The 14,900-nt window shown below is 41.6% G+C and overlaps 1 protein-coding gene across 2 annotated transcripts in view; it reads right to left on the bottom strand.

Moving 5' to 3' along the window:
- Nucleotides 1-13,555, bottom strand: part of lrrtm4l1 (leucine rich repeat transmembrane neuronal 4 like 1) — a 47,378-nt gene extending 33,823 nt beyond the window's left edge. For both annotated transcript variants that reach the window (XR_003888686.1, XM_029837199.1), the window contains exon 1: nt 13,032-13,555. Coding sequence is in view for 1 of the 2 variants with exons in the window: in XM_029837199.1 (XP_029693059.1) it covers nt 13,032-13,035 (4 nt within the window). In the remaining variant the exon portion in view is untranslated. The remainder of the gene's footprint in view (nt 1-13,031) is intronic.
- Between the last annotated feature and the right edge of the window lie 1,345 nt (nt 13,556-14,900).

Raw genomic sequence — 14,900 nt, 5'->3', positions numbered from 1 at the left:
CCTTTCGAAAAATCAGTCAATTCTGACTGATGTGTGACTGTTTGCATTGTATGTTCATTCAGTTGCATTGTGTATGTATTCAAAATTACCGGTCTTGTCTTTAGCTGTCTCACCCGCAGATCCACAATTCTCTGTATAAACTGAAAGGGAGATGGATTCTTACGTGCTATTAGCATTAACCCCTTTCCTCCTCTGTCTACTGTGGAACAGCGAGTAAAAAGTCACCACCAGTACTGCCCACTTCCTTGTTGGCCAATGTTTTGATAACCATTTCCTTTTGAAGCATTCCATATGAATATGGTCAAACATCGTCACGTCTGTTGGCTTTAGAAGAGGGCGTCTCAGCTTGTGTCCCAAGCCTGCCACATTCCAATATTTCTAATGACCCCTCTGCATGTTTTCCAGAGGATAACAAAAGGAGGATGAGTCCCTGGCGAATGTACTGAAGCTGAAGCGATTTTTAATATAAAATGCAGGCCTATCTGCATCCTTTTAAAGCTTGTGTATTTGGGGGATTGGTTCATCACGGCTCATGTTGATAAGCAGTGACATTTACAACCCTGCTCCCCAACAAGCAGTTCGTCTCCAGTTACTATCATTTGAAAAAAGAAAAGCAAATGAATGAATGAATCAGTGGAGGAAGCAGCTCTTTCTGTGTACATGCTACACAGTAATGACAAATTTTGGGGAATTGAGGATATTTTGACTTCTCGACTTCTGAGGGTTGTTTGACTGTTAAGACTTGGTTTTAAGGGTGGGCTAGGGTAAGGGGCTGGAGAATGCATAGTCAATGGGAGTCCTTTTAAAAATAGTAAAAACATGTGTGTGAAAGGCGAGGTAGGAAAAGAAGGGAGATAAACATAGAAGAATGAATTCCTGCATCGAGTCACTCTGGTTACATCTGACATCAACACCAGAAACAATTCCAAATAATATTTATCACTGTTTGGGAACGTGAAACTGTTGAAATCTGCGACTGTGAAGAGATAAAACCTGGTTTGTTGTAAAAATAAATCTCAGAGCTACGTTTTAGCCAGTTATCATTATCAGTCTCCTGCGGAGGAGATTGCATCTCATGTAGTAAGCTCAAAACATCCTGTTTACCTGGATCTTTCGTCTTCGCAAGCCATGACCAATCAATGCCAGAGGCTTTCAGAGATCTGGTATCTCAAAGTTGTTTCTTGGAGATTAGCTGCAGGACTGCAGCAATGCAGTTGGCTATACATTTGCAGTAGACTCTGTCCTTATTGGAAAAATTACTCTAAAGTACTGGTGACTATAAAAAAATTGTGACTCACAGACGCCACAGAAAAAAATGCAAGTAGGAAAGTGGGAACGGGTGTTTTAAGGTAGTTGAGGAAACTGGCAGAACGTGAGTGTGGGGGATTTCAAAGACATTAGAATACAGCACGTGGGTAGTTCCAAACCCAGCCTCCAGGGCTACTTTTTTTTTAAAAATTTTACTGCGTAGTCATCTGATGGAAAACATGCTGGAAACACATATACGTATGAGGGTAATCTCATTTTTTTCAATCATTTAGGCCTGATTGCGTAAGATATTTCTATATGCGGAGTATATGTACTGTATTCTGCTCCTGTGGGTTCATGCTGGTATCATAAATTGCGGTGGTACTATCTAGACATAGAGCTCAAGATGATTCTATTACTATCTGTGCACAAACATTTTCTGAAGCTGCATCTGTGGGTTTTCTCCCAGTCCTGCCACATGCTGCCAGAGCTCAGCGTGGCTGATTTGGGTGCACAGTTTTGGCATTCTGACTCCCAAACACTTCGCTCAAAATGGCTTGGATTCAGTTGCTTTCTCACAACGTAATTTTGGTCCTTCCAAACATCAGCTGTCCCTATTTTGATGAATAATAAACATGTTTGTTTTGGCCAAGTGAAATGCAATGCAGCTGCACTCACAGCGCCCCCCACAGGAGCTAAGAATCATTACAACAGAAGTAATTATGTTGAGGCTTCAATACTCGGAAGAAAAATAATAATACATATGAGATTCAATTGAATTGGTAAAAGAATATTTTAAACTGGCTCAACACACTGCCATAAAGGCCAGCTATAATATTGTACGACTGGCTCCCACATCCAGATTTATGACAAATGATCTAATCAAGAATGTTACAGCTGTTACCTTTACTTTTTTATTAAGTTAATTTTATTGTTAGACACTGGTAATCACAACAAAAATCATAAAAGTGGGAGCAGAATATCCATTTTTTGAATTCTCGAGTCTCGGAGTTTGGTTCAGTTTTATCCATCAATTTTTAAAGTTGCTTATTGATGACATGAGAATCATCACTTGCTGAGGCCACTGTTGCTCTCCAAAATAAACAACTCCCTAATCAGGCCTGAATAGATGAAAAGAATGAGTATTCTGATGACAGCTCTGAAATCCTTAAAGCTGTTGATTTAGTTCTGCTTTTTACTCGCGGGTTACAGCATTTTAGTAAAACATTCAGTCTACTACTCATCAGCAAGTGGAACAGAAGCGCAAGATTAGTTTTGCCTCAAAGAAAAGAGATATCCCCCCCTACACACTGTGCAATAAATAATGCTACAACACAATTTAAGTCAGATAAAGGCAACAACTGCAGCCCATAAATATTAATAAAAGACAATGCTCTCTGCTCCACGATCCCTCTGGCCTCCACTGCCGACTGACCTGGTGCAGGTTGGTGGTTAGCCTCAAACAGTAATGCAATATGTCAAATAATTTTTGCTCTGCACTAGAAAAAAACACACAGCAAAAGTTAAATCTATTTTTAGCTCATCATTATGGTTATTGCTTCAGTTGGAGCCACGTTCCAGTGGTAGCCTTTCTGAAATCCCATTGATGTGAGACAGAACCCCAGCCCCCCCACCCAGGGAAACAGAGTGGAGTCTGGCAGGTCCAGCAGAGACACTGCCGTCTTTCTTGGCGGTGCGACAAGTTGATATTTCATCTCAATGCATGTTGCTTTGCTTTGAGCAATGATGCAAAAGCTATTACCCAGAGTGCCCAGTTGGGTTGGCCAGTGGTGCTATGGGCATGCACAGTGGTGCAATTCAAATGAAAAGCATGCAACAAAGGGAGAAAAGCACTATTTCTGCTGCAGCAGAATGTTTGATTGTTATGGTGCTCAAGACTTTATCTCACTTTCGTAACCTCTCATGTATGCACAGAACTTCTCACAACCTCATCCACCTCATGTCTATTAATTATCGGAATTCGTGTTACACACTGAATCCTCTGATAAAGGCTAAAAACTGTACATCTTTTTTTTTCTAAAAGAGAAGTTAGAGGCTCATCTTTTCTCCAACCCACCTCTTGATTTCCCTCTGAGACTGACTTTCTCTCCACCACTGGAGCCAAAGGTTTTTAAGATGTGCGAATGAGCTTAGGCAAGCAGAATCCGAGGGCACTACAGCATGTGTGATATATTGGATTATTGAGTGTGTTCACTCAGATTTAGGGCACATAAAATTTAAAAAAAAAATAGTCTCTGGACACAGAACTATGTAACATATTCAGTCCGGGGGAGCCTCCCCATGAAAATGTGGGAAATTGTAAATTGAGGTGGTGCAATATATGAATTAAGTGCCAATATACAAAGTTAATATCAATTATTTATACCCATTAGTTGGAAAAGGCAGGCAACTGGGTTTTTAACTGACTGCAAAAACCAAAGTGGCATAATATGGATGGTTCAGTGTTTAGAGAAGGATTCTTAGGTGCACACAAATGCAGAAACAGAAAAAAAAGGGGGCATGTGATCGGAAATCAGGATTGATCGTGTAATTTTCAAGGGCTTGTAATCAGGTGGGAAAAAAATCTGGACAACTGATGTAACAAAAAGGCATTTTGTTACACCATATTTCCACGTAGTAAACACTACACACAAAACGAGAGGTGGGAGCATAGAAATAAAAGGTTCAAATGAACAGTTTATGGTTTTATGGTGGATATTCTATGTTGGCGAGTAGGCGTATACTTCTACGAGTGGTCTTCCCACTCCCGCTCATAAGGCTGGCAAAGATCCACCATTTTAAAGTTGAGTGTAAAAGCCAGCGCTACAGCAACATGCGACATCTGGGAAGAAAAAAGGAACCTTCAACATGATGAACACGATTCGCTTTGATTTCCATAGACAAGAAATTTACATTTTTCACCAGTTCTGGCCTATGTGCAAACATTTTTCCAAGCGTACTAGTAAAGCAGGTAAGTTCTGGCCACCAGTAGGTGGTGCTATAAATATGACTCAAAAGTTATATGTAGATGTGGTCATTGCTTCAATAACATTAATTTTAAAAAAAACAAACCTTAGGGGAAAAAATCAAATGACTCGGACATGAGGGGTGTGAACAGAACATCTCCAGAAAATAGGATTAAAATACATGAAAAATCTATACTAGCATGGTCAGTTAATATTTGAACGCCAATGGCATTACACAACTGCACTAAAGCAACATTCATTAATAGTTTAACTGAAATTACTCTTCTGTTAATCTACCTGGATTTGTGAGGGCTGTAATGAGCAGAGTCTCTGAGGGCAAGACCAAGAGTAAGAGCGAAAGAGGGAATGAAGACAGAAGACTTGCTCTTTCTTTGCCTGGTGGCCACTGTAAATTATTACCACTTAAAGACCTAATGTCATGATTAGGTGTATTGATTTGCTAAGACTTTGCATTATTCCAGATTAATGGAATTAGGAACATGGAATACATGGGATTCCTTTTATCCCCAAGAGAAACTGCCTCTGAGGTACAACAACTCACTGGAAGTGCAGCATTGCCTTGGTAGTGGCCACTGACGAACAAGTGAATTATTACAGTATAGTGGCCAAAGAATGTGAACCTTGTTTAGAGTTTTGCCAAGCACTTAACCATGTTCTATTAAACGGCCCTGGAGGTTCAGCAGTGCCATGCTTGGTACGCCACACACCGCCGTTGTTAACAAAATACCACTTTTGATTGTGGCTTGACCTTTCTTCTAGACACTCCCACACGATTTTCCTGACATGTGCTGAATTTGTCGTACTCAAAGCCGTTAAAAGGTTTTCGATGCTGTCGGGCCTTTCTGGCTTGGATCATCTATCAATACTGTTAATCTAGACTGTGAGGATGAGAGTTGGAATGGTGATTGATTTACTCACTGTAGTCATAAAAAGCTTGGACCACTCTCCTTTCTTGATGAAACCCAACACTTTCTAACAACAGCTGAGGTTTATGAGAGAAAAGATCATTTTCAGTGACAGGACAAACTAAGCCACATCTGCAACATAATGGAGTTGAGTAAAGAACCACAGGTAAGACAATGACTCTGTAATCTTTAAGATATCATTACACATCACCGAGCAACCCCAAAAATCAGTGCAGTTAAATTCGTGTTAATCTTTTAAATCAATTCCCAACAGGAATGAAGAAAATCTGGACAATATAACTGTTTTGTTAAAGGAACATTGAAAAGGAATGTTGAACCGGCTACACGGCTAACTGAATGGATGTGTGAGAGCTAGATGAAGTCACAAATGTACTCATCTTTTCTCGGCTTCTATCAAAATGAATATGTTAAAGCTGGTTTCTGGAGTTAATGTGTGCTTTTTATAAAACAGCACAACAACTGCTCACATTGCTCCCAATGGGCAGTGGAGTGTGGCGAAGAGCGAAGCTGAGGGGAGTTATATCAAAAAAACAAGAGGAACCTCCCGGCCCACTACACGGATTTGAGTACAAGAAACCCATTCAGAAGTACACGGTGATCCGCGCACCCTGCACCAAGGACTTTTCAGTTCACTGAAGCACCAAGGAGCTTCAAATATCATCCCGGTGCCAAGCATGTGCTGGACAGAGCTATAGTTCTGATGGGGCAGCTGGCTAAATGTAAATATACAGTACATATCCACTTTCTGTCACTTATCTTTCCGATAGAGATGTTTTGGAATTCAATGGACACAGTTATGAACTCTGAATAACCATTTTTCACTTACAGCTACCCCGTCATTAATCTAAAGCTTTTAATTACTTGACATCCCGAATTTCTTACTCTATTGTTTTGAGGCCCTGTACTTGAATCTAATGAGCAGAATTCAAAATCAGTCACAAGCATGTTTGAAGTTGACTCATTAAAGCCATTTATTGATAGAATAGACTTGATTAGAACAGGTTTCTCTTCTTAGGCTGCTGCCCCCGCGACCCGACCCCGGATAAGTGGTAGAGGATGGATGGATGGGTGGATGGATGGATGGATGGATGGATGGATGGATGGATGGATGGATGGATGGATGGATGGATGGATGGATGAATGGATGGATGGATGAATAGATGGATGAATAGATGGATGGATGGATGCTTCTTTTTAAATGGTAGATATTTTTGGTGAAGGGGATTTTCTCTCTTCGCTTTTCCCTCTAAGAAACCTTCAAATTTTAAAAAGCGTTGGCCTGGGAAATAAATTAGTTGGTTACCAAAATATTATTTTAGCGTATTTGCGTATTCCTACACTGCGAAGAGGTCCCGTTAGCTTTTCGATCAAAATTATGCTGCATAATACACAGCCACAAAATATGTCAAATTAAAATACTGTTTGTGTATTCTGCTCAAAATCCAGTGCAAAAATGGGATGGAATGTTAACAAGCTGATATTCTAAAAGCCCATTCTCAGTCCTGGGCCCAAGTGTAAACCAAACCACCCTTGGTAGCTTCCGTTAGCCTACTAGACAAAGACTAAACCAGTTAACCCACATTTGATCAAAACACTAAAATACAAGTTGTAAATAATAAGATCATGGACTGGTTTCTATGCTGGTTCTGCTGGACCTCAGTGCAGTGCCGGGGGTCCAGAAACATGATCACCTGACAGGCCTCTGTCACCCCACTGGGTCATGGTCTTGTCTCCTCTCCTTCTCCCCTCCTCTCCTCTCCTTCTCCCCTCCTCTCCTCTCCTTCTCCCTCTCCTCTCCTCTCCTCTCCTCTCCTCTCCTCTCCTCTCCTCTCCTCTCCTCTCTCTCTACCCAGCCCCCCATCAGCAGGAGGGTCCCCCTACATGAGCCTGGTCCTGCTCAAGGTTTCTTCCTGTTAAAGGGGAGTTTTTCCTTGCCACTGTTGCTTGTTGGGGGTCAGGCCCTGGGATTCTGGAAAGCACCTAGAAACAATTCAGATTGTAACAGATGCTGTATAAATAAAGATTGATTGACTGATTGATTGATTGACTCCCTAGTTCAATATTAATAGGGTTTGTCATCTCAGAAAGGTTGCTAAACGGAGGACAAAAAGCCATATTGATCATCCTCACTACGTGCAGCCTTCGCCAACAACTCAGCATCTGTCGCAGGACAGCTTGATCAACAACAACATTACACTGAAAATGAAGTGGTCTAGAAGGCAGACAATTTCTGTTTGAGGGCGAGAATGTGGGAAATAAACCCCTCACCTCAACCAGGTCAGTGTCCTTCCTGGTCAGAGCTCAAGAGGTCAATGTGAGCCCAATAAACTGACCTCCAAACACCCTTTTCTATACAGCCAGGCTGCAGAAACAAATTACTGACTACATTATCTCAAAGGAAGCCTTTTATGGTATTTCCAAACCACAAAAATACATGAAACTGATGTCTTTTAATGCAATATATCAATGCATTTTCATCAGTGTAATAAAATACAAGTTACAAATTACTATTTTGTAATCTGAAATATGTATTTTAAATACATATATTGGAAATAGTGTCCATCCCTGGCTCGCCATTATCATTCAAAAATACAAGAACAGAGGCACAAAGTAAGAAAAAAAGCACCAAACATGTTTTAGCTCCCAATTAATCCTTGAATGATAAATGTTCATACGTGTATCCCTTGGAGAGCAAAGCTAGTCAGCTGAATGATGTAAAAAGCTGTTCTGAAGCCCTGATCCTTTCTCCTGCGAACACAATATAGCAGCAAATGGAAGTGCTACTCCAGCCCCGACTCCAACTCTTTGGCCCCAGAAAAACTCTTTGGCTTCAGAGGATGACTATAACAACTAAACAGCCAAATTGGTCTTCAATCATGAACAGAAGCCAGCAACAAGTCAAGACAACTACTGAAGCCTGTGGCTGGACGTTTGAAGAATATAATAATAAGGAGGTAACACTGTCAGTGAGAGTGGCCACACAACAAAATTATTATTAGACTATTAAATTCTACCACCGGTTGCTTTAATGCTGTGACACAGCTAGCAATAATAGGAATATTATTAATGTTACAAATGTTTTACACTATTACAATAGCACACAATCCTGCTGGTTACAATATTCATACACAAGGAAATACTTGATATAACGTCATTTGCAGTGGGGATTGTTCAGGAGGCTAATTGGAAGCTCTGAATGTCAACATTTTTACACAGGCATGTTTTGCAGGGCCTTGAAATCTGCTCACTTCAGCAGAAGCCCGCCTTCTTAATGAGACATTTGGATGGAAGTCCGCTTGGGAAAACTAACTCATAAAATGAGGTCTGAACAAACTATTCTGGTCTGGTGCCCACAACTTGGGCTCGCGGCAGACATTTCAGTAATTTATTCCCTATTCTGACATCTGGTTCAGGAAGGTGGTTACATGGGTGGTGTATTGGCTTTTTTTTTTTTAAGCACCCTTTAAATCGATTAAAAATCCCAAAACCTTGACTCCTTTCAAGATGTCAAAACAAAACATTATGGCTCAGTTTGAACCTAAATCACTTTTTCCTCCGATGCAGTGATCTACGATCTACGGCTGTGCCTGACCATACCAATAAAGACTAAAAGACTGCTGCTACAAGATCAGCTTTTTGGCCAGATTACGTCACCCCTGTCCTGGTCAGAAGTTGGCAGCAGCTCAAATCCTCTATCTTAAGATGAATCATCTCTAAAAAATTGTTCAAGTCTAACAGGAATAGTGTCATAAAAAGATTGAGAAATTAAAAAGTTCTGATCAGATGGGGCTGTGGTATTTAGTGCAGTTGTTCAATTGGAACCACAATTTATTCACTTGAAAATGGAGATTTAGTAAATCTTTATAAGAAATAAACTGAGGGGAAGTGCTGAATCCTGTTGACATGTCTCCTCTGGTGGCCGGTGGAGGTAGAGTTGTCAGGCAGGAGGCAGAGGTCATCACCACTGCCACCTAGTGAACCACTCAGATCAAAATAAGTGTTCGACCCCCCACAACCTTGACATCCGGAGCACTTACCATCCACACAGAGCCTGTCAAATAATGACAGCTGAAAGTCTCAGTGTATCATATCAGCAGTTGGCTGACGCTGGCTTCTGGATTTCACACACACAAACACACACTCGAGCAATCCCGGTATGACACATCAGGCAGAACTGGTACCCTTGTGAGATGTTTCATTTCATGGAGCTTGCTTGGTTATCTGAACAAAAATGCCTCTTCTGCTTTCCAATTCATTTATTTTCCTGGAATCTGAATGCAGAGATCTGTGGCTCAGTAATTCAGAAACGCCAAACCAAGGAAAGAAGGAACTGCAACTGTCAGGTACAATTAAGGCTGTTTATTTGGCCCAAACGCACAACCCCCCCAAAAAAACAGGAAGAGCAGAGTCAGGAGCCGAGAGGGAGGGACATAAATCAACACAATACTTAAACTAGAGAGGAACACAAGTATAAACACAAGTAACACAGTGCTAGAGAGCACTGAGAATACAATAAAACAGGACCCAACAATGGTCTATTTAATCGCTATGCATTGTTTTCTGTGCTCCTGCGATCACCTGATCCCCCTCAAGGTTGAAGATGGTGCAGCTAGTCAGAACTGTGGATGTGATCATATTGACAGGCTGAATATTAATGCAGATCTGGTCTCATCAGAGCTGCTCGCCGAAGCCTCCTTCCTGCCTTTATACCAGCCAACAAGATGATGCAGCCAGGAACAAATGTAGCATAACTCTCCCACTTGCAAAACAAACAAATGAATAATGCGGTTCAATACTACGAGAGTGCACATGACAATTTACACTCAAAAGTGTAATGCACTCCTCAGACGTAGACCTCTGCCAACCCTGGAAATCTTTCCCACATATCATCACTTCTGCCAAATATGAAAACGCAGGCTTTATTTATTTTGCACCTTTTGAAGTCGGCTTGACTTGGCATATTTTAAACCCACTATGATATGTTGGATTTACTTGTTGTTACCCTCTCTGTGCATCTTGGTATGTCCCAATATGTTGGTTTAGACAGATAATTATCGCTTCTATGCAATAAATTAGGCCCGGTGGTAGCTTAGGGTGCAGCAACTGCGAAACAGAGGGTTCTCGGTTCAAGCCTGGGTGTGGACAGAACTTGGGAAGCGATATGATAGCAGGGGGAGGTACCAGGACATTGCGCAGGTGCCCTTGAGCAAGTTACCGGACCCACAAATGCACACATAGAGATATGTAATGTATTAATAATTCACTTGTGGCTCATAGCAATGAACATCTGAAGAAATAAAATCTTCTTAAATTAAGTAGGTGTTTGTTTGACTGATAAGAATGAAACCCTCCAATACTTCCAGGTTGTGTGGGAAGATCATGCCGTATGTGTGATGTGATATAATTGCGTGAATATAAACAAAATCAGCAGCATGCCGTTGTGCGTTGCTTGTTTCCTCCTGCCAGACGCTGGCTGATCAGCCTCCGCTTACACCGGTGATATTTGTACGCATGTCGCGACTGGAGATTTGTGTCAGAATTTTCGAAGGACACAAATGATGAGTCCACAGTTTCCGGGGTGAAAAAGATGTGATTAGGGATTGACAACATGTTGCGAAAGATGTGATTCGTTTTCTTTTCCTCTTCAACACTAAATCCACAAGTGTGGAATCAAGTTTTCTGTGTCAACTGGACTGTTTTTCCGACTCATGAAGAGGTTTCGCCTTCTATCCAGTTTCGGCTTCTTCGGTTCTGCTGCATAAAAGTACATGATGAGGAGTCACAAGTCAAGGTTAAGACTGAAAAAACAGAACCAATCTGTAGATTTTTTTTTTTGAGAATAGAGACTCAAGGCTTTCTTTTTCTGTTGATAAACCTTTGGAAGTGCCATTTTATTCACAACGAATTGGCATTGTGACTTGTGGTTTTTGCTTGTTTAATACTGGCTTTGCTGATTGCTGGTCTCAAACCTTTGAATTCAATTTAAGAATGATAATCATGTTAAGCTTTTTCTCCGCACCTCTATCTGCTGCTGATTATTAAACAAGGTGTAAGTATTGGTGTTCTCGCCTTGGCTTTTCTTCAAACGCATCGGAATGTTTTCTGCCATACTTTAAATGCCATTGTTTTTTCTGCACTGTTCTGTGGCATTGGGAAGCACTTTTATGTTCACTATACATATCTCAGCATCCATGCTAGTTATTCTTAGTGGTTAAAATGTAGAGTCAAAAAGTATCACAGTCCTTCCAAATGTATTGTGATTTAAATTAAAACTAATTTCTAAAAAAAATGGACCCCTGGAGCAATATTAGTATATCAGTATATTTATGAAACAGTCACATTCTGCTTCTCTCACGGATTCAATGCAATGACCTGCTCATTATTTGGTGACATATTTGAGAATAGGGGCTATTTAAGGCCAATGTTTGATTTATCTCAGTGGGAAGATGACAGAATTTTCTGGCCTAACTTTGTCTCTCCTGACATATCGAAAATGAACAGCAGAATCACATGCAGGTAGCTCATTAAAAAATGGGCTGCATCGCCTGTAATTCAGTTTAAATGTGTCTCCACCGAAGGTGCCTGCCCTTCTGACCTTGGAGACTGTCCCTTGGTTTGTTTTTTCGTGAGGGAAGCTCTGATAGGGGCGATGGGGTGGAACTGATTTAGGCCAGTAATTGTGATGACATAATTGAAGCAGTAATAGCATGTGCTCATTACTTGCAGTAAGCTGCTTACATCTTGGAAAAATGCCACAAATCTGCACAGATGTGTGGGCAGCATGCTTATCGGGCTCCGGCTCCTCAGCCAGTTTGTGCATTAGACAATGAGAGCAAAGCCAGACCAGCAGCGCAAGCCCAACAAACGAGGAGTCAAGACAATGAAAACAAGGAATCACAGTTGCCGCGGGTGGGAAAAATCACAATTGAAGCGGCTTCTTCTCTCTCTGCTGCACCTAACAAACGTGCCAAGCTGGCGTGCGCACGTACACGCGCGTGCTTGTGCTCTTTTGGGCAATAGCAATTGATTTTCGACTCACAAAAGTTGCACTGAAAGGAAGGACTTGGAGATTGTCCAATGAAACTGTTTGCAGCTGCCCACTGAACAGCATCTCTGTGCTCATTTTAATTGATAATAGTAATAATTCTTTGAAACAAACGTGTGGGTTGATGAGGTTGAGGATAATGAGCTGCGAATGTAACTTTAAAACACCCACCGTTGGTAAAATGGAGGAGGTGTCTGTCAGTGTAGGATGGGATGCACTGGCAGGGGGGCTTAGAAAGACAGAGTCAAAACATGTCTGCACTTAAAAAGGAAAAAGCCCTTCTAAGGAGGGGTTGAAGGCCAAAGAACAAAGAAGCATCTCATCAAATTTCATCCAAAGTGGAAAAGGTACCCACTGCAGCGGCGTTGTTTCAAGGATAACAAGGTGTGACTGAGCTTCAACTTGCACAAATGTCTTTGCACTAATCTATAATATATCCCCTGCCAGGTGATAAAGATGCGCGTCGGGGTCCGCAAATGGACACGAGCAGTGCCGCCTGCAACATTTGCCTTTTAATGAAATGCATGGACAAAGAAAGGCAAAGCTCCCAGCGATGGCGACCGCTTTTAAGGTGCAAAATGCGCAAAGAATCTCAGAAGACTTTTCCTCGGCAAAGTAAAAGTACGAGTCGCATGGCATCGCGCACTAATAAAGCATAAAACAGCCTTGGAAGAAAATCCACACATTCATGCGTCAGCGGACAGCAGTGACTAGTGCCCCCCGGAGAAGCACAACTACACCAAACTAATAATCATGGTAATTTAAAGATGTCGGTGGTTCTTCGTGGTATGGTGGCAATCCCTTTAAAATAACTATTTTGCTTACCCATGGTGTCTCATCGGTCCGATCCCTCCGTCCTTGGCGCAATCCACCGCGCAGATCACGACTCTTCCTCCGAGCTTCTACCTTTCCAGCACCTGACGAAACACCGCTCGATTCTCACACGAGTTGAGACTCAACCGCCTTCATTCCTGAAATTGTCTCAATTACGAAAAGCTTTTCGTGTGTGCGCCCATGTTCTCTGGCGCGGCGCAACTTTACGGACCTGTCACCGCCGAGGGTGCCATCAAGCCCCAAGTTGGAACTCAAACGCCCGGAGCTGCGAGAGGGGCTCCCGCCGACGGAAACATTGTCTTAAAATGAGTGCACGAAAATAAAAAGGTTGCAGAATGTGCCAAAGTTAAGAGGTGTTCTGCCTCGAAACGGTCCGGACAAAAGTGCAGAGTCGCGGACGGACGCGGGCGTCCTCTTGCGCAAACATCCAGCGGAGCAGCGGACACTCAAAGCGGCGATCTCACGCAGGAGAGCTCGGGCACTGTCGGGGGCTTCTGTGCAGAGCACTGATGAGCAGGTTAGTGTGTGCGCGCCCGGCTGCGTGGGGGACGTGTGCGCGCACACGTGGGAGAGCGAGAAGGAGCGAGCGAGAGCGCATTAGATGCGGTGTTTTAACAGCTGCGGGCAGATCTAGTCAAGTATTAGATATTACATATACTATTTTTTTTATTGCATGCGTTCCTATCAACACCAACACGCAGAGGCAGGAGCTTTGTCACCATTTACGATGTCTTCCCTATATAAGCCAATTATAGAGGTGGTGTGGAGGAGATGCTGAGGGATACAGTATGTGGTCATCATTATAGCATGAGTGGGTAGGCTGCCTAATCCACCTCCTGTTATATAATTATAGGATGGGTGACTGTATTCTAAACTTGTTTAGGAACGAATACATCCCGATCGTTATAAGGCACATAAGTACAAACGCAATGCTATGTAATTACTTAATTAGCAATGATTATAAAGCAATTTTGCCCTTCAACTACATGGATTAGGACAGACTGCTGCTGTTAATTTTAACTCTTAACAACTGCCGCATGTTTCTCTCAACCCCTAACAAAGACCAATAATAATTTACCGGTAATTAATGAATGTCTTCAGATTAGCTTGGTCCAAAATAGCTGTTCATGTCTACCTTCATTCCTATTAAAATCTTATAACTAATTCTTTATATGAATCAGCATTACATATTTACATAAAATACCTGCAGACAGGGAAAATCATATAATAAATGAAGATTTTCAAAATTCTTCCCATAGATCCATACATACTATGAGACGTGGATGTGGAAGACAACCCTTAGATAGCAACACTCATGCTGCTGCTTATATGTTGAACATAGTTTACAATGCCACGGTTCTAACTTGTAGGAATTTAGCCACAGCAATTTAAATGTCCACGGAGAAGCAAAAATTAAGGCTAACTTATCAAAGTCATTGGACTCTATTGATATCACTCCTCTTGCAGGGAGACTTTGCTCTATCACAGTGGAAACAGGACTTAGATCCACGCTCACAATGCTGTACTCTTTGTTGCAGTCTTGTATGTGTTTGTTTGTGTTTTATTATGTTCATCATGTTCTTCACTGTTCTTCACTTTAAATGACAGGCCAGAGAACATTAAAATCAGTGTTATGAATGGTTGTCACTGGAATGATTTAAATTATTTAGTTGATGTACAATGCCAGGCAACATGAACCAGATCATTTTGGTTTCAACCCTAAAAACTATGCAAAAAACATTTAATATGCAGTTTATGAACTGAGCATACTTCTTCATGCTAACACTTTTTGTAAAAAGGGATGAATGCTGTTTACTCAGCTAAATTGATCTCTTTTTTCCAGATAATGCATTCCTATCG

This window comes from Takifugu rubripes, chromosome 6 (genome assembly GCF_901000725.2).
Source record: "Takifugu rubripes chromosome 6, fTakRub1.2, whole genome shotgun sequence".
Taxonomy (NCBI): Eukaryota; Metazoa; Chordata; class Actinopteri; order Tetraodontiformes; family Tetraodontidae; genus Takifugu; species Takifugu rubripes.
This window is presented reverse-complemented; position numbering and strand designations above follow the sequence as displayed.